At 41.5% G+C, this 20,175-nt stretch overlaps 1 protein-coding gene across 1 annotated transcript in view; it reads left to right on the top strand.

Moving 5' to 3' along the window:
- Positions 1-5,526: 5,526 nt before the first annotated feature.
- crb1 (crumbs cell polarity complex component 1) overlaps positions 5,527-20,175 on the top strand; it is a 167,253-nt gene continuing 152,604 nt past the window's right edge. The window contains exon 1 of the mRNA XM_063063861.1: positions 5,527-5,655. Within this exon, the coding sequence (XP_062919931.1) occupies positions 5,577-5,655 (79 nt within the window). The 5' untranslated portion in view covers positions 5,527-5,576. The remainder of the gene's footprint in view (positions 5,656-20,175) is intronic.

Consider the following 20,175-nt stretch of genomic DNA (forward strand, 5'->3'; position numbering starts at 1 on the left):
AATGTGCCATTGGTTATCTGGGGCCGGGGGGAGGGGGGGGGTGGAATGTGCAGAACACAAAATGTGGCTTGGACTAAACTGATCCTTAAATTGCTGGAGTGCTTTCATCTCTTCTATCAACAAGAAGTCCAGAATACAATCATTTAAAGAGTCGGTAATTTCTCAGCCATCTGTCAGTTCGGGTATAATGCTAGGTATTATCTTGAGTGACATATGCAGAGTGACGGGTGTATCGAAAGCCAGAAAGCCAGAGGGGAGTAACTAGACTCAAAGCGTGGCAGAATCAAGTTACGTTTGTAGATATTGCAGCTGTAACTTACATCTGTTTAATAACATAAATCATCATATAGTGAATTATTAACAGAATATACTGCAATATACTACAATGTTCATATTTCTTCACATCTGTTTAATATTATATTCCAGTAGTAAAATATTAGCAGATTTTATTGCAATATACTACAATGTTCATATTTCTCATATCTTCCTTATATTTTAGATTGTAAAAGGATTTTTTTCTAAAAGATTATCCATATACTATAAATAAATTATTCATCCTCCAACAATGACTATATGACAAAACTACTTTCCTAGCTGTAATATTCTGTAAAGAATTTAATGTTGTTATATAAATCTGGGTTATTTGGTGAATATCACAGTTGTCAAGCTTTTGGCAAAATATAATGAGGCAATGTTCAGCAACTGGGTTATTCTATTTTGTTAAAATACTTTCAGTACATGGCGCTAATTTTCCACTCTACAACTCCATTGGAATCTTGTATTTAAAATTTTGGTCGTAATTCACACAGTGCCATTTTCTATTTTGAATTGTGAATGTTTGAAAGTATATTTAAGAATATATACCAAAATATGCATTACAATTATTTCGTAATTTTAGTAATCAATTTAATTCAAGAAGAAACCTTATACCTCATTCTGTATTCACTGCAATCCACCATTAAACAAATACAAAACTTCTAAATCTGTATGCTTAGTAAGTAATTGTGGAAAGGTTACGAGTGATTACCCATAGTTGATTAACTGAAGACATTTTAACAACTGAGGTACAGGTTCAAATGGTAGAAGTTCGATTTGGAATCAGAATTAGAATCAGGTTTATTATCACAGACATGTCATGAAATTTGTTGTAAAGAATGCAAAAGACCAATGATTAGGAATAATATCACAAAATAGGTCTTCAAAGCCAGCTTCATTTTAACAGTAAGTATCAGGTTAGGCAAAATATGAGGTAATCATTTAAGCAATTACATTGGTCAAATGTTAAGATGTCCAAGTGTGGCATGATTATTCTTTTTTTTGTAATTTGCAGAAACAACTGCAAATCTGTGGGTTAATAATTGAACTTCAAAATTCCGATAAGTTATGAATCTCAAACAAGGGGCCATGAGAAGGCCTTGGTGGACAGGATTAAGGAAAACTCCAAGGCATTCTACAAGTACGTAAAGAGCAAGAGGATAAGACGTGAGAGAATAGGACCATTCAAGTGTGACAGTGGAAAAGTGTGTACGAAACCAGAGGAGATAGCAGAGGAACTTAATGAATACTTTGCTTCAGTATTCACTACGGAAAAGGATCTTGGCGATTGTAGAGATGACTTGCAGCGGACTGAAAAGCTTGAGCATGTAGATATTAAGGAAGAGGATGAGCTGGAGCTTCTGGAAAGCATCAAGTTTGATAAGTCATTGGGACTGAACGGGATGTACCTCAGGCTACTGTAGGAAGCGAGGGAGGAGATTGCTAAGCCTCTGGTGATGATCTTTGCATCATCAATGAGGACAGGAGAGGTTCCGGAGGATTGGAGGGTTGCAGATGTTGTTTCCTTATTCAAGAAAGGGAGTAGAGGTAGCCCAGGAAATTATAGACCAATGAGTCTTTCTTCAGTGTTGGTAAACTGATGGAGAAGATCCTGAAAGGCAGAATTTATGAACATTTGGAGAGGCATAATATGATTAGGAATAGTCATCATGGCTTTGTCAAAGGCAGGTCGTGCCTTACGAGCCTGATTGAATTTTTTGAGAATGTGACTAAACACATTGATGAAGGTAGAGCTGTAGATGTAGTCATATATGGATTTTAGCAAGCCATTTGATAAGGTACCCTATACAAGGCTTATTGAGAAAGTAGGGAGGCATGGGATCCAAGGGGACATTGCTTTGTGGATCCAGAACTGGCTTGCCCACAGAAGACAAAAAGTGGTGGTATATGGGTTATATCCTGCATGGAGGCCGGTGACCAGTGGTGTGCCTGAGGGATCTGTTCTGGGACCCCTACTCTTTGTGATTTTTAAAAATGACCTGGATGAACATAGAACATAGAATAGTACAGCACAGTACAGGCCCTTCGGCCCACAAATTTGTGCTGACCCTTAAACTCTGCCTCCCATATAACACCCCTCCCCCCACCTTAAATTCCTCCATGAGAAAGTGGAGGGATGGGTTAGTAAATTTGATGATGACACAAATGTTGCGGGAGTTGTGGATAGTGTAGAGGGCTGTCAGAGGTTATATCGGGACATTGATAGGATGCAATACTGGGCTGAGAAGTGGCAGATGGAGTTCAACCCAGATAAGTGTGAGCTGGTTCATTTTGGTAAGTTAAATATGATGGCAGAATATAGCATTAATGGCAAGACTCTTGGCAATGTGGAAGATCAGAAAGACCTTGCAGTCCGAGTCCATAGGACACTCAAAGCTGCTGTGCAGGTTGACTCTGTGGTTAAGAAGGCATACAGTGCCTTGACCTTCATCAACCATGGGATTGAGTTTAAGAGCCGAGAGGTAATGTTGCAGCTATATCCGACCTGGTCAGACCCCACTTGGAGTACTATGCTCAATTCTGGTCTCTCACTACAGGAAGGATGTGGAAACCATAGAAAGGGTGCAAAGGAGATTTACAACGATGTTGCCTGGTTTGGGGAGCATGCCTTATGAGAATAGGTTGAGTGGACTTGGCCTTTTCTCCTTGAAACAACAGAGGATGAGAGGTGACCTGATAGAGGTGTACAAGATAATGCCAGGCATTGATCATATAGATAGTCAGAGGCTTTTTCCCAGGGCTGAAATGGCTGGCACAAGAGGGCATAGTTTTAAGGTGCTTTGAAGTAGGTACAGAAGAGATGTCAGGGATAAGTTTTTTATGCTGAGAGTGGTCAGTGCGTTGAATGGGCTTCCGGCGGTGGCGGTGGAGGCGGAAATGATAGGGTCTTTTAAGAGAATCCTGATAGGTACACGGAGCTTAGAAAAATGGAGGGCTATGGATAGGCCTCAGTAGTTCTAAGGTAAGGACATGTTCGGCACAGCCGTATGTGCTGAAGGGCCTGTATTGTGCTGTATGTTTTCTATGTTTCTATCTTGTATCTGATACCAATATTATATCTTTTTCCATTGTGGTGGGGAAATCAAAATCATCCTATTTCCGGTGATGATAGATTAGTTTGGCATTAAAGCCTACCTTCTGAACTCTTCATTTGGACAATTCATGCCAAATTCTCAAATAATGATTGAAGAAGAAATAGTGAGGCATCTGGAAAGAAATGGATCCATCATGCAGACTTAACGTGGATTCAGCAGGTCCTGTTTGACAAAGTTACTAGAGTTCTTTAGTGGATAGAGTGTAACAGATGCATGTTATTTACTTGGATTTCCAGAAGGTGTTCGATGAGGTGTCACATAAAAGGCTTATCCATGAGATAAGGATGCATAGAGTTGGTGGTGCTGTATTAGCATGGATAGAGGATTGGTTAACCATAGAAAGCAAAGAGTTGGGATACATGGGTGTTTCTCCGGTTGGCATTCAGTGGTGAGTGGTGTGCCGCAGGGATCGGGGCTGGGCCCGCAACTGTTCACAATATACATTAACAATCTGGAAGAGTGGACCGAGTGACACTTTTCCGATGGAAAAGCAAATTGTGCAGAGGATACAGAGAGTCTGCAGAGATATATAGATAGGCTAAGTCAGTGGGCAAGGATCTGGCAGATGGAGTACAATGTTGTTCATCCACTCTGGAAGGAAAATAGAAGATCAGATTATTATTTAATTGGTAAAAAAATTGCAGCATGCTGCTGTGCAGAAGGACTTGGGAGTGCTTACGCATGAATCACAAAAGTTGATTTGCAGGTGCAGCAGGCTACCAAGAAGGCAAATGGACTGTTGGCCTTCATTGCTAAAGGGGTTGAACTTAACAGCAGGGAGGTTATGCTGCAATTGCAGAGAGTACTAATGAGGCTGCGCCTGGAGTACTGCACGCTGTTCTGGTCTCCTTACTTGAGAAAGGATATACTGGCTTGGAGGTGGTGCAGAGGAGGTTCACCAGGTTGATTCCAGAGATGAGGGGGTTAGACTGTGAGGAGAGATTGAGCCACCTGGGACTGTATTTGCTGGAATTCAGAAGGATAAGAGGAGATCTTATAGAAACATATAAAGTTATGAAAGGGATAGATAAGATAGAGGCAGAAAAGTTGTTTCCTCTGGTAGGTGAGACTAGAACTAGGGGACATAGCCTCAAGCTTTAGGGGAGTAAATTTAGGACAGAATGAAGAGGAACTGCTTTTCTCAAAAAGTGATGAATCTGTGGAATTCTCTGCCCAATGAAACAGTGGAGTATACTGACTGGCTGCATTACAGCCTGGTATGAGAACACCAATTCCCTTGAACGGAAAATCCCACAAGAAGTGCTGGATACGGCTCAGTCCATCAAGGTTAAAGCCTTCCCCGCAACTGGGCCCATCCACACGGAACGTTATCGCAGAAAAGCAGCATCAAGCGTACCCAGCACCCAATTCCTCTTCCCGCTGCTGCCACCTGGAAGAAGGCACAGGAGCCTCAGTACTCACACCAACAGGTTCAATAACAGTTATCACCCCTCAACCACCAGGCTCCTGAACCAAAGGGGAAAACTTCCCTCAACTTCACTTCCCTATCATTAAAATATTCCGACAACCTATGGTAAGGATTCACTTTCAAGGACGCTTCATCACACGTTCTCGATATCTGTGGCTTATTTATCTTTTATTTCTCTTTCTTTTTGTATTTGCAGTTCGTTGTCTTGCACACTGGTTTTTCGCCCTGTTGGTGTGGTCTTTCATTGATTCTATTATGGTTATTGGATTTATTGAGTATGTCCGCAAGAAAATTAATCTCAGGGTTTTATATGGAGACATATATGTACTTTGATAGTAAACTTACTTTGAACTTGGTACAAATTACACCATACGTAGATCGTTTTGATTTCCCGTCGAATTGATACTGTGCTGTGGAGAAATAAGGAAACCTCTCCGTGCTCTATTCTTACACGGGAATATGAAAAGACAGCGCTGGTCGGAGCAAACTCCAATCCGATTATCATTCAGATCTGTAGCGGGTTTGGAGAGTTGCCCGACTGAACTGGAAGAAGGTGGTGACTGCCGCCTCTGGGGTGAGAGCCCCACAACACTTGGCCCCTGAAAGAGCCGCGCGAGATGTCACTTGGCAAGTTGCGGCGTCCGCAGGTGAAGGAAGTGCCGGGCACAGAACGAAAACCTCGCTGATCGATCAGAGCTGCAGGATGATTTTAAATCATGGCTTTGTGTAAAACCTCAAGAGTGGCCGCAGAGCCATCCTTTTCCCTGCGCCTGTTGCTTTTCATCGTCACTCAGAGTAAGTTCCTCACTGTAATATTGTCTGTTGTACTTCTAATATTCTGCATTACCTCTACACGATTTGTGGATATAAATTAATGAGATTTGAAATGCTAATTTGGGTCGATCTGTGCTGGCAACGTCCTTTAATATCATTTAAATCGTTCTTTCAAGCGCACGGAATCAATCGATTGACTAATAAAGTTAATTTCACGTGTGTAGTGAAATTATCTTTACATGTGGTTTAGAATTTTATTTTAAATCTTAGCTAGAAGCGTTTGGGAACGTGCTGGGATGAATGGAGAGGCAACAATAGATAGAGGCAGGGGTCATATTGTATGCCGACAATTGCGAAACAGTCTTCTGAATCCGTCAAGATTTTGAATTAAGACGATTTTTCAGGTTGAATTTACATGGGTCACAACCCGGCCACGAGGAATTTGAATTTTACCAAATCTATCTGAACGCCGCTTTCGAGGCAGTTAACGAGCTAGCTGTTTCTGACTGGGATTCCGCGAAGTTCTGCCTACAGTGTTTGTCTGATCTGGGTCACTTTATGCCGCCCAGATCTAGTAGATGCACACAGAAATCCAGTATTAGCTTTGTCCTTGTCCTTGTCACCCAGACAAAACTAATTGTCCGAAACAAAATGAACGCTTCTGAAGTAAAACTTGGATCATTCGTTTGCTTCAGATACATTATAATGTGATTTTGCTCGTCTAACTTGCTGCCTTCCAGCAGTTTAGCATAATAGGAAATGTTTCAAAAGACAGTTCTGATAGATTGTCAAAATGATGAAGATGCGATCATTACGGAATTAACATGCATGCTAGATTTGTAAAGATATTCGTTTGCAATTGTGTATCTTGCGCCAATAGGCACTTCCGCGCCTTGTTTTCTAATCTTCCCAAACTAAACTTTAAGTGAAAATATTATAGCATTATATTTACGGGGGTCGATTATTTCGTCCAAAGTATTGACTGGCTAGCAGTCTTCAAAATTACGGAAAGTTCAGTTAAACATTTTCACGCCCCCTTGTGTACAAAATAATTGCATTTAAAGTAGCTTTTGCAGAGTTTAACGATTAATAGTCTTCGTTTTATTGGGGAAGTACCAGTCATAAGACTTTTTAAAAATTGAAGCCTATGTTTCTAAGTAACTTTGGAAGTCGAAAGCATTAAGTCTTCTCCCTCTAACTGTCCCAGAAACACCTTAAGGTCTTTATTTTAAAACCAATGAGGTATTTATAAAATGTGACTGTTACTTGTCGGAGAATAAGTAACTAATTTCATTTGTTGTGCAATTTTGTTGTTTTGGGCAGCAGTACATTGCAAAACATAGTAATTACAATATTAATTAACTAGTAATTACAGTAAGTATATATAATTAAATTAAGTAGTGCAGAAAGGGAAGGGATTTTGTTTCAAATGAGGTACACTGTCCATTCAGAAATCCGATGGTGGAGGGACAGAAGCTGTCCCTGAAACGACAGGCTCGTCTCACAAACAACAATGTGGTACTGCGATCACATGATGTCTGAGATGTAAATACGAGACAGCACACGTGGGAAGGATTAGGAAAAAAAAACGAACGAACGAGAACTTTACCATTGTTTTTTTAAAATAATAAATACTATGGGATCTTTTACTACTGTAACCCAATTTAACATCTTCTCAAGCAGAGCAGTCCGATACTGCAACATGCAACTCTTTCACTGGTTGTGTTTAAGCTTCAAGAATGGGTCTTCAATCTGCAAATCATCCATTTTGAGCCACTTTCTGCAGCCTAAAACAAACCAAGTTGTGTTTCTGCAAAGTCCAGCTGGAGTAGAAGAATCCCAAACGTAAAACACTCGTCGGGTGCAGTTTCTGAAAACAAATTAGACCAGACCTGTTTATAAACGCAAGAGATTATGCAAATACTGGAAATCCGGAGCACCCCATAGAAAATGCTGGAGGAACTCAACAGGTCAGGCAGCATCTTTGGACAGGAATAAACAGTTGACTTTTCTGGATGAGAGCCTTCACCAGGATTTTTTTTATTGTTTAATTCTGAAAAATATTACTTTAACTCTTTTTCTATTTTTTATAATTTTTCTTCCCCCCCCCCCATCCCACCCCTCTCTTCCCGGTAACCTTGCTAGTTTGTTATTTTTGCTATGTTTGTAACTCCAAAACATAAAAGCCAGTTTAAAGTAAAACATGGATCTGGGAGGTAATGCGTATCTAGTTTCATTTTTACTTTAAGCAAGGTGCATAAGTAATAACATGGTGTGATGATGTACACCATTCATGTACTCTTACATATAACCTGTAATTAATTATTTAAACAAACAAGAGTGCTTAATCAAAGAATATATTTACAACATTGCAGTACTCAAATATTAAATACACAATCATTTTCAGCAGTGTTTGATCCTTTTTCTGCAGCACTGTAGCACAGCACCTTCTGCTGACCCTTCAGCTGCAGTGAGGTGCCTGATTTTCAGCTTCCTCCACTTGTTTTTGGGACCTGGTTTGCTGACTGCATCTCCCTATTTCATTATCTATAAACCCACATTGCTAATACAATTAAAGTTAATAAAGCTGTTTCAAGGAAATGATGCTTGATGAGTCAGCCTCATCATCCAGTGTTCCAACTGGACAAACATGAGAGCTGATTTTGAAACATTTCTGGTATTAAAGGTGGTTAATCTGTCTAATTTTAGGACATGATTAGGACCGTTTTAAGACAGTTCTGTGTATACATTTTAAAGGCAGAGTTTTGTTTTAATATGTATTTGCCTTTAATTGTATAACTTGAAAAATGTACTTTAGACAAACATTTCATTTTACACACACTATTTCATTTTGCTCACAAGGCAGAGGGTGGTAGTAGATGGAGCATATTCTGCCTGGAGGTCAGTGACCAGTGGTATACTGCAGGGATCTGTTATGGGACCCCTGCTCTTTGAAATTTTTACATTTGGAAGCTTGCAGATGGCAAAAAGGTTGGTGATATTGTGGATAGAGTAGAAGGTTATAATGAAACATTGATTGGACGCAGAGCTGGGCTGAGAAGTGGCAGATGGAGTTCAATTGGGAAAAATGTAGAGTGATGCACTTTGGAAGGTTAAACTTGAAGGCCGAGTGCAGGGTTAATGCCAGGATTCTTAACAGTGTGGAAAAGCAGGGGGATCTTGGATTCTACATCCATAGATCCCTCAAAGTTACTGTTCATTGATGGAGTGGTTAATAAGGCATATAGGGTGTTGGCCTTCATTAATCAGGGGACAGAGTTCAGGAGCTGTGATTTGGAGAATTTCGAGAGGGTGCAGAGGAGATTTACCAAGATCCTGCCCAGATTAGAAAGTACGTCTTATGTGAACAACAGGAATTCTGCAGATGCTGGAAATTCAAGCAACACACATCGAAGTTGCTGGAACGCAGCAGGCCAGGCAGCATCTCTAGGAAGAGGTACAGTTGACGTTTCAGGCCGAGACCCTTCGTCAGGACTGACTGAAGGAAGAGTTAGTAAGAGATTTGAAAGTGGGAGGGGGAGGGGGAGATCCAAAATGATAGGAGAAGAGAGGAGGGGGAGGGATGGAGCCAAGAGCTGGACAGGTGATTGGCAAAGGGGATATGAGAGGATCATGGGACAGGAGGTCCGGGGAGAAAGACAAGGGGGGGAACCCAGAGGATGGGCAAGGAGTATAGTCAGAGGGAGAAAAAGGAGAGTGAGAGAAAGAATGTGTGTATAAAAATAAATAATGGATGGGGTACGAGGGGGAGGTGGGGCATTAGCAGAAGTTAGAGAAGTCAATGTTCATGCCATCAGGTTGGAGGCTACCCAGATGGAATATAAGGTGTTGTTCCTCCAACCTGAGTGTGGCTTCATCTTTACAGTAGAGGAGGCCGTGGATAGACATGTCAGAATGGGAATGGGATGTGGAATTAAAATGTGTGGCCACTGGGAGATCCTGCTTTCTCTGGCGGACAGAGCGTAGGTGTTCAGCAAAAATATCTTATGCAGATAGGTTGAGAGAACTAGGATTTTTCTCTCTAGCAAACCAGCAAGTTTATTTGTATAGCAATTTTCAAACACAAGGCAGTTCAAAATACTTTACATAGAACAAGATATAAAAATCGAACATCAAATTTCAGACAATATATAAGAATAAAATCACACAAAAGTAGTTATGATAAATAAAAGTTACAGTGCGAGAGATGCTAATTGAAAGCTTCAGTGAAAAGAAATGTTTAAACCTGGATTTAAAAGAGCTTAAAGTTGGGGCAGACTTCAGATCCTCTGGAAGGTTACTCCAGATATGTGAAGCATAGTAACTAAAAGCAAAGGAGGATGATTAGTGAGTTGATAGAGTTGTATAATAGACAACAGCATTTGTTATGTGGACATCAGCATTTTATTCCCAGGCAGCAGTGACACATATGAGAGGGCATATTTCTCAGATGATTGGAAGAAAATCTCGGGGTGATGTCAGAGGTAGGCTTTCTTTACACAGAGAGTGGTAGGTGGGTGGAATATACTGTCAGGTGTGGTGGAAGTGGAAGCAGACACATTAGGGACACCTAAAGAGACTCTTAGATAGGTACATGGATGAAAGAAAAATGGAGGGCTATGTGGGAGGAAAGGGTTGGATTGATCCTGGAGCAGGTTAAAAGATTGCCACAACATCTTGGGCTGAAATACAGTACCGCATTATACAGGCTTTATGTTCTTTTTCTAATATTTTCTTCCACTTCATTATACTTCACTGGCATTGAAAGAAGGCTTAAAATTAATGTTGTAAATTTATGTATAGTGAAATTGTCTATTGGTTGATCAATCTGAACTGGGACAATTAATTTACATGGGCCAGGAAATCCTTATGAAAAGATCTATCAGAATCATTAATTTTAAATGTTTATTGGGTACATTTCCCTATTATGTTCAAAGAAATTAGCTATATTTTCCATGTTTTTGAACTATATTTTGCACATTTATTTATATCTTATAAAATTTCATGGAATTATTCTCTAAAAATCAGCATAGTATTAAATGAAAACTAGAAAATATTATTTTGAAGTAGACTGCATTTGAAGTATCACACACAAACTGGTGGGAGAACTCAGCAGGTCAGGCAGCATCTATGGAAATAAATAAACAGTTGAAGTTTTGGGCCGAGACCCTTCTTCAGGACAGAGAAGGAAGAGGGAAGACGCCAGAATTAAAAGGTGGGTGAGGAGAAGGAGGCTTGCTGGTAGGTGATAGGTGAAGCCAGGTGAGTAGGAAAGGTCAAGGGCTTGAGAAGAAGGCACTTGATAGGAGAGGAGAGTGAACTAAAGGAGAAAGGGAAGAAGGAGGGGACACAGGGGGAGGTGATAGGCAGATGAGAAGAGGTAAAAGGTCAGAGTGGAGAATAGAGGAACTTGGGGGGAGAGTGGATTTTACATAGAACATAGAATAGTACAGCACAGTACAGGCCCTTCAGCCCACAATGTTGTGCTGACCCTCAAACCCTGCCTCCCATATAACCCCTCACCTTAAATTCCTCCATATACCTGTCCAGTAGTCTCTTAAACTTCACTAGTGAATCTGCCTCCACCACTGACTCAGGCAGTGCATTCCACACACCAACCACTCTCTGAGTAAAAAACCTTCCTCTAATATTCCCCTTGAACTACCCACCCCTTACCTTAAAGCCATGTCCTCTTGTATTGAGCAGTGGTGCCCTGGGGAAGAGGCGATGGCTATCCACTCTATCTATTCCTCTTATTATCTTGTACACCTCTATCATGCCTCCTCTCATTCTCCTTTTCTCCAAAGAGTAAAGCCCTAGCTCCCTTAATCTCTGATCATAATGCATACTCTCTAAACCAGGCAGCATCCTGGTAAATCTCCTCTGTACCCTTTCCAATGCTTCCACATCCTTCCTATAGTGAGGTGACCAGAACTGGACACAGTACTCCAAGTGTGGCCTAACCAGAGTTTTATAGAGCTGCACCATTACATCGTGACTCTTAAACTCTATCCCTCGACTTATGAAAGCTAACACCCCATAAGGTTTTTTAACTACCCTATCCACCTGTGAGGCAACTTTCAGGGATCTGTGGACATGTACCCCCAGATCCCTCTGCTCCTCCACACTACTAAGTATCCTGCCATTTACTTTGTACTCTGCCTTGGAGTTTGTCCTTCCAAAGTGTACCACCTCACACTTCTCCGGGTTGAACTCCAACTGCCACTTCTCAGCCCACTTCTGCATCCTATCAATGTCTCTCTGCAATCTTCGACAATCCTCTACACTATCTACAACACCACCAACCTTTGTGTCGTCTGCAAACTTGCCAACCCACCCTTCTACCCCTACATTCAGGTCGTTATAAAAATCACGAAAGGTAGAGGTCCCAGAACAGATCCTTGTGGGACACCACTAGTTACAATCCTCCAATCTGAGTGTACTCCGTCCACCACCACCCTCTGCCTTCTGCAGGCAAGCCAATTCTGAATCCATCTGGCCAAACTTCCCCGGATCCCATGCCTTCTGACTTTCTAAATAAGCCTACTGTGTGGAACCTTGTCAAATGCCTTACTAAAATCCATATAGATCACATCCACTGCACTACCCTCATCTATATGCCTGGTCACCTCCTCAAAGAACTCTATCAGGCTTGTTAGACATGATCTGCCCTTCACAAAGCCATGTTGACTGTCCCTGATCAGACCATGATTCTCTAAGTGCCCAGGGATCCTATCTCTAAGAATCTTTTCCAACAGCTTTCCCACCACAGACGTAAGGCTCACTGGTCTATAATTACCCGGACTATCCCTACTACCTTTTTTGAACAAGGGGACAACATTCACCTCCCTACAATCCTCCGGTACCATTCCCGTGGACAACGAGGACATAAAGATCCTAGCCAGAGGCTCAGCAATCTCTTCCCTTGCCTCGTGGAGCAGCCTGGGGAATATTCCGTCAGGCCCCGGGGACTTATCCATCCTAATGTATTTTAACAACTCCAACACCTCCTCTCCCTTAATATCAACATGCTCCAGAACATCAACCTCACTCATATTGTCCTCACCATCATCAAGTTCCCTCTCATTGGTGAATACCGAAGAGAAGTATTCATTGAGGGCCTTACTCACTTCCATAGCCTCCAGGCACATCTTCCCACCTTTACCTCTAATCGGTCCTTCTTTCACTCCTCTCATCCTTTTGTTCTTCACATAATTGAAGAATGCCTTGGGGTTTTCATTTACCCTACTCGCCAAGGCCTTCTCATGCCCCCATCTTGGTCTTCTCAGCCCCTTCTTAAGCTCCTTTCTTGCTTCCCTATATTCCTCAATAGACCCATCTGATCCTTGCTTCCTAAACCTCATGTATGCTGCCTTCTTCCACCTGACTAGATTTTCCACCTCACTTGTCACCCATAGTTCCTTCACCCTACCATTCTTTATCTTCCTCACCGGGACAAGTTTATCCCTAACATCCTGCAAGAGATCTCTAAACATCGACCACATGTCCATAGTACATTTCCCTTCAAAAACATCATCCCAATTCACACCCGCAAGCTCTAGCCTTATAGCCTCATAATTTGCCTTTCCCCAATTAAAAATTTTTCTGTCATCTCTGATTCTATCCTTTCCCATGATAATGCTAAAGGCCAGGGAGCGGTGGTCACTGCCCCCCAGATGCTCACCCACTGAGAGATCTGTGACCTGACCCGGTTCATTACCTAGTACTAGATCTAGTATGGCATTCCCCCTAGTTGGCCTGTCCGCATACTGTGACTGGAATCCATCCTGGACACACTTAACAAACTCTGCCCCATCTAAACCCTTGGAATTAATCAGGTGCCAATCAATATTAGGGAAGTTAAAGTCACCCATGATAACAACTCCGTTATTTTTGCACCTTTCCAAACTCTGCCTCCCAATCTGCTCCTCTGTATCTCTGCTGCTACCAGGGGGCCTGTAGAATCCCCCAATAGAGTAACTGCTCCCTTCCTGTTCCTGACTTCCACCCATACTGACTCAAAAGAGGATCCTGCTACATTACCCACCCTTTCTGTAGCTGTAATAGTATCCCTGACGAGTAATGCCAGCCCTCCTCTCCTTTTTCCGCCCTCTCTATCCCTTTTAAAGCACTGAAATCCAGGAATATCGAGAATCCATTCCTGCCCTGGTGCCAGTCAAGTCTCTGTAATGGCCACTACATCATAATTCCATGTATGTATCCAAGCCCTCAGTTCATCACCTTTGTTCCTGATGCTTCTTGCATTGAGGTACACACACTTCAGCCCTTCTACCTTACTACCTTTACACCCTTTATTCTGTTTCTCTTTCCTCAAAGCCTCTCTATATGTTAGATCTGGCTTTACTCCATGCACTTCTTTCACTGCTCTATCGCTCTGGGTCCCATCCCCCTCGCAAATTAGTTCAAACCCTCCTGAACCATGCTAGCAAACCTACCTGCAAGGATATTGCTCCCCCTCGAGTTCAGGTGCACCCCATCCAATCTGTACAGGTCCCACCTTCCCTAGAAGAGATCCCAATGATCCAAAAATCTAAAACCCTGCTCCCTGCACCAACTCCTCAGCCACGCATTCAACTGCCAACTCCTCCAATTCTTACAATCACTGTCACGTAGCACTGGCAGCAATCCTGAGAACGCCACCCTTGAGGTCCTGTTCTTCAGCCTTCTGCCTAGTTCCCGAAACTCACACTTCAGGACCTCATCCCTCTTCCTGCCTATGTCATTGGTCCCGACATGTATCACGACTTCTGGTTGCTTTCCCTCTCGTACCAGGATGTCGTGCACCCGATCAGAGACATCCCGGACCCTGGCACCCGGGAGGCAACAAACCATGCGGGTCCTTCTCACGTCCATAAAACCTCCTGTCTGCTCCCCTGACTATAGAGTCTCCAATGACGACAGCTCTCCTCTTCTCCGTCCCACCCTTCTGAACCACTGGGTCAGACTCAGTGCCGGAGGCCCTGCCACCGTGGCTCACCCCTGGTCGGTCATCCCCGCCAACAGTATCCAGGACGGTAAACTTATTATTCAGGGTATGGCTACAGTGGTGCTCTGCACTACCTGTCTGCTCACCTTCGCTTTCCCCCCCTCTGACTGTCACCCAACGACCTGTTTCTGACAGCCTAGGTGTGACTACCTCCCTGTAGCTCTCATCTATGACTGCCTCATTCTCCCTTATGAGTCGAAGGTCATCCAGCTGCTGCTCCAGATTCCTTACATGGTCTTCCAGATCGCCCAGCCGTATGCACTTCTGGCAGATGTGACTCTGCGGGAGAAGGGCGTTCCCCCAAGACTGCCACGTCTCACATGAGAGGCACATCACCGTCTCAGGAGACATTGTAAAGACTAACTGCGAGCAAGCTTGTCCTCCGCCTCTTCTCGTCGAAGCCTCTCGAGTCAAAGCCTCAAAGCTCCACTCCTTCACTGGCCCACTCACTCACTGGCCGTTGGATTTTGTGTACCAGAAGAAGAAATCATGCCCTCGGGTTGGAGGCTACTCAAACAGAAGACAAGGTCTTGGTCCTTCACCTTAGAGGGCGGCCTCACTTGACGCAAGAGGAGGCCGTAGAGCGACATGTCAGAATGGGGGTGGGAATCACAGTGAAATGTTTGGCCATCAGGAAGTCCCACTGGAGGCAATGGAGCAAAGGTGCCCAGCAAAGTGTGTGAAATATAACCTGGAGCTATATTAACAACTGATATTTCAAGACTTTTGGCAATGTTACAAATAATATTTCCCTAAACAATGGTCTTGCTTGACTCTTCTTCCCGTATTCCACCTTTTGTAATATAATCCAAACACTCAAAATATTGCTCTGCCAGGAGAGACTTCTGGAATGTAGTATTATGTAGCATAGTAAAACTAACAAAATAAATTTATGCCTAATTTTAAGATGATTGGAGGAAAGCATCGGGGGGGGGGAGTGGGGTGTTGTATATGTTTTACATAGAGAGTGGTGGGTGCATGGAACATCATGCCAGGGGTAGAGGTTGATACATTAGTGACATTTAAAAAACTCTTATTTAGGCACACAGATGTCAGAAAAATGGAGGGTTATGTGTGAAGGAAGGGCTAGATTGATCTTAGAGTAGGTTAAGAGGTCGTAGGCTGAAGGACTTGTATTGTGCTTTAGTGTTCTATGTTCTAAAAATTCAGAATATTAAAGTTGTACACGCAAGTCCTCACAAAAGGTACTGTAATTTTCATGCTTGTGAATAATACCGTACATTTAGAAAAAGGCACAGAGTTTCAATTGCCATTAACTCTATTTGTTCTGTTTCTGCACTGTTACATTTTGGGAATAGCATGTGGGCAGGGAAGGATAATTTAGAATAAACTTCACCCGACATCAATGTGATGAGACCCTCTTAAAAACTGAAAAAAAAAATTCCTTTAAACACCAATTGTCTAAAGATCATTTGTACAGATTCAGTTTAATTGATCTCCTTTCAATGTTTCAAAAGCAAAACACAGGAGATGATGGAAAGCAGAAATAACAACAGAAGTTGCTGAAGTTACTGTACTCAGCAGATCAGGCTGTGTCTGTGGAGAGAGAAACGAGAGATAAGGATTCAAATCAATGACTGAGTAGAACATATTTGCACTGTGCTAGTATTGTGAGAACAATTCATCCCAAAGCAACATCAAATAATGCTATGTGGAAAATCATCTTGTGCTTTCTGTAAACTTTCTCATTCTGGTACCTTTCCCACATGATAGTGCTGGGATATCAAAGCCCACCCATGAAACTTGTTTTAGCATCTTCACTGTATTTTCAATCTATCTGCAGAAAGGTCCTGACGAAGGGTCTCGGCCTGAAACATCGACTGTACCTCGTCCTAGAGACGCTGCCTGGCCTGCTGCGTTCACCAGCAACTTTGATGTGTGTTGCTTGAATTTCCAGCATCTGCAGAATTCCTGTTGTCTGCAGAAAGGTTTTCTCATTTCCTTTATGTGTGTATAAATGTCTTTGATGAGCCACGAAAAGCTCTTGCTCAAGATGAGGCATGTTCGCACTATTACCCAGGGCCTTTTGCAGAAACATTATGGGATGTCTGACTGTGGTGAACTTGATGTGTCCTAGATGCATTGCTGCCCTGGTGAGGAGATCATCAGTTTTTGCACTAGCAGGCTCAATGGTGGTCTGAGAGCCGGGAATGGTGTAGGGATGGGTGGAATGTTCATGAGAGTGTTAAAGCAACAATTTCTGTGTGTATGAGGGAACAATGATTTAGCAGTGTTCAACTCACTCTGATGGCCCTTCTAACATCATGAACTATCTTGCAATATTATAGTCATAGTTGTACACACAGAAATAGGTCCTTTGGCCCACTGTGTGAATGCCAACCTTTTTGTCCATCCACACTAATTTTATTTGTTTGCACTGTCCTTCTATGCCTTGCCTATTCAAGTACCTATCTAACTACCGGTTAAACATAGTGATTGTATCTGACAACACCATCTCCTCTGGCAGTGTGTTCCAGATATCAACCATTCTCTGTGTGCAAGATGAACTTTCCTCACAAATCTCCTTTGAAACTCCTGCCTCTGGTCCTAAGTCTTTGCCCTCTTGGTTCTGACACCTTTATGAAGGGTTTATTTCTTTTTGTAAAGTGCTTCCCTTCATGAGAGAATGACTGAAGCTGACTTTTCCATTCTTACTCTTGGAAGAGCAAGTATCAGCCATCCCCTGTTAGACCACTATTGGTGGTTCTGGCAGCTGTCCAGGAATCCCTGAGGCATAGTCTCTCCATCCTGGCATATATTTTGTTCACTGGGATTTCTGGGACAAGGGGCTGGTTGATGCCCCCTGTGTTGCCATCAAGCAAAGAATTGGCAACTGTGATGCAACTTTAGCCTCATTAACTATTCAACTGCTGCTTTTAATGTTTTTGAAGCTTATCCAAATTCTACCCCTCTGTAATCAATCAAATGGATGTCACATATGCTGAAAGAAAAATTCTTCATCTCCCAATGTAGCTTTGCACATTATTTGTCTATCTGCACTTCCCTTTCTCTGTAACTATAACATTATATTCTGCATTCTTGTCTTCCACTTTTACTGCCTCAATGTACTTGTGTCTGGAATGGTCTGTCTCAAGAGCATGCAAACCGAAACTAACCTCTGTATCTTAGTGCACGTGAAAAACATAAACCAATACCACTGTGTTTAGGCACACCAGAAATAGATGGAATGCATTTTCTAGGCTCAGGAGCAGACAGATTGGATAAAGAAAAGGTAATCTGTTTACATATTAATGCTACATTAAAGTGGCATATAAATTAATACAATTGCCAAAAATAATGTTGCAGATATCAACAGATATTAATGTTGAAACATGTTCAAACTTCCCTTGATAAGATACCTAATTCAGGTGAAATCATTCAACTTCAATAAGAGAATCGGAATCATCTTAAACATCTTGCTTTAATTAATGAGATGTGAATTCATATTAATTTTCTGACCTCTATCCAGTCTTTAAAAAAATAATTAAGTAGTTCAAGTATAGGATGTTTGACAGCCCTTAAACTCCCTTGCTTAAAATGTTAAAAAGAATGTTTCATCTTTAACTTTATGCCTTTTGGAGATCGGTTCATCTTCTACTCACTTAACTATTCACAGTAACAGAAATTTTGACCAAGGGTGCCCAAACTTTTGCTTGCCATCTTTAAGTGTCTCCCCATGTGTATGAAAGTACTAAGTTATCATTGCAATAAATTCAGTCATCTTTTAATGCTATTTATTGCTAAGTACCTACAATATCTTTTACAGGATAAGATTGTCCAAATCTTTTTATTTACATCACATTGACATTGATGTGGATGGTGCATAACTTAAAAAAAATTAAAAATCATATTCCAATTTTTAGTGTTAGAGATCAACTCCTTAGAAAAATATCATTTTGCTGAAGTTACTGACTATATTGACATAAATTCAATTTTTCTTCATAAACATCTTCTGTTCCATAGACTAGATTTTCTTAAGAATATTAAACCAACTTTTGGAATTCCTTGGCAATGTATTAATATGAAATGCTGCAATTATTCTGTACCCAGTTAATTTTTTGTTTAATATTCTTCAGAGTAATTATTTTGGCTTGTAAATTAAAATAAGGTTACTTATTAAAATATAAGATGTTGCAAAATCAGTATTTCATCATAATTTCATTCTGTAAATATTTTTAAACTTTTTAAAATATATATAAAATATACTTCAGAGGGATAGAAGATGCCTTTCTCCAACTATCACTTTGGTGAATTCATTAAGTATCTTTTAAAGGCTACTTTTGTTTCATTTCATCCTATCATTGTTTGAATGCATTGACCTTTTGAGCTGATGCATTCTTTTAATCACAAGCAGGTCTTCTGAACTATTTTTGATGGTTAAAGAATCTGCATTACTTTTTAGAATCTTGTTATAGGCCTTAAGACCCCGCTGATGGCGTAGTGGCATCAGTGTCGGACTTCGGGATGAAAGGTCCCGGGTTCGAATCCAGCCAGCTGGCTCCCCTGCACGCTTTCCATCCGTGCTGAGTTACGAGCTGGTGATTTCTTTGGAAACTCACATGGCAGAAGGCAATGGCAAACCACTGCTGTAACTTGCATCGTACATGGTTCCCCACTACGTCAGAGAGGCGTGGAGGGAAATCGTGCACTAACCGGAGAAACTCCGGATGCGACTTACCTATAGACCTTAATTCTGTTTGTCACAGGACAAGAAGGAAGTGATTGCATTGAGGAGTATGCAGAGAAGATTCAACAGGATGTTGCCTAAATTGGAGGACTTCAGTTATGGGGAGAAATTGAATAGGTTGGGCATGTTTGCCTGGTGCAAAGGAGTAAGTATGTTGTATTATTAGAGGCATAGTCAAAATCTCAGGGTATCAAAAACATGAGGTCACAAGTTTAAGGTGAGACGAAGGAGTTTTAGAGTGAATCTGAGGAGTAAGTACATTGGATGGTTGACATCTGAGACACACTGCCAGAAGAAATGGTAGAAACAGATATAAGCACTTATGCTTAAGAGGCATTTAGGCAAGCACTTAAATAGACAAACCATAAGAGGATATGGACTTAATGCAGGCAAGTAGGGTTAGTCTAGACAGGCAAAAAGATTGGTATGTACTTTGTAGGTCGAGGAGGCCTATTGATGTGCTGTAAGACTCTGACCTGTCTTTAAATATTTAATCTAATCCTGTTCTGTCCATCTGCTTATTTACATTCAATTTATTGTCTATTGTTGTGACTGTGAACTGAGTCATTGGAGGCACTGAAACTGGGTGATATGAAAGATATCACCACAAACAGGCATCACCTTTTTAGTAGAGCATCTTCCAACTCAAATTACATCAATACATCTAGGAACAAAGATAACAGCAGGTGATTCAATACATGACATTAATGCTTCATTAATGGTTTTACTGAAGTACATATTTTAAAATGGGCGCACACTGTAACTGACAAACCAACTCTGAATGTGTTCAAACACCTTTTCTGAGACTAAATAGTAATTCACTCGG

The sequence above is a fragment of the Mobula hypostoma genome, chromosome 12 (genome assembly GCF_963921235.1).
Source record: "Mobula hypostoma chromosome 12, sMobHyp1.1, whole genome shotgun sequence".
In the NCBI taxonomy this organism is placed as follows: Eukaryota; Metazoa; Chordata; class Chondrichthyes; order Myliobatiformes; family Myliobatidae; genus Mobula; species Mobula hypostoma.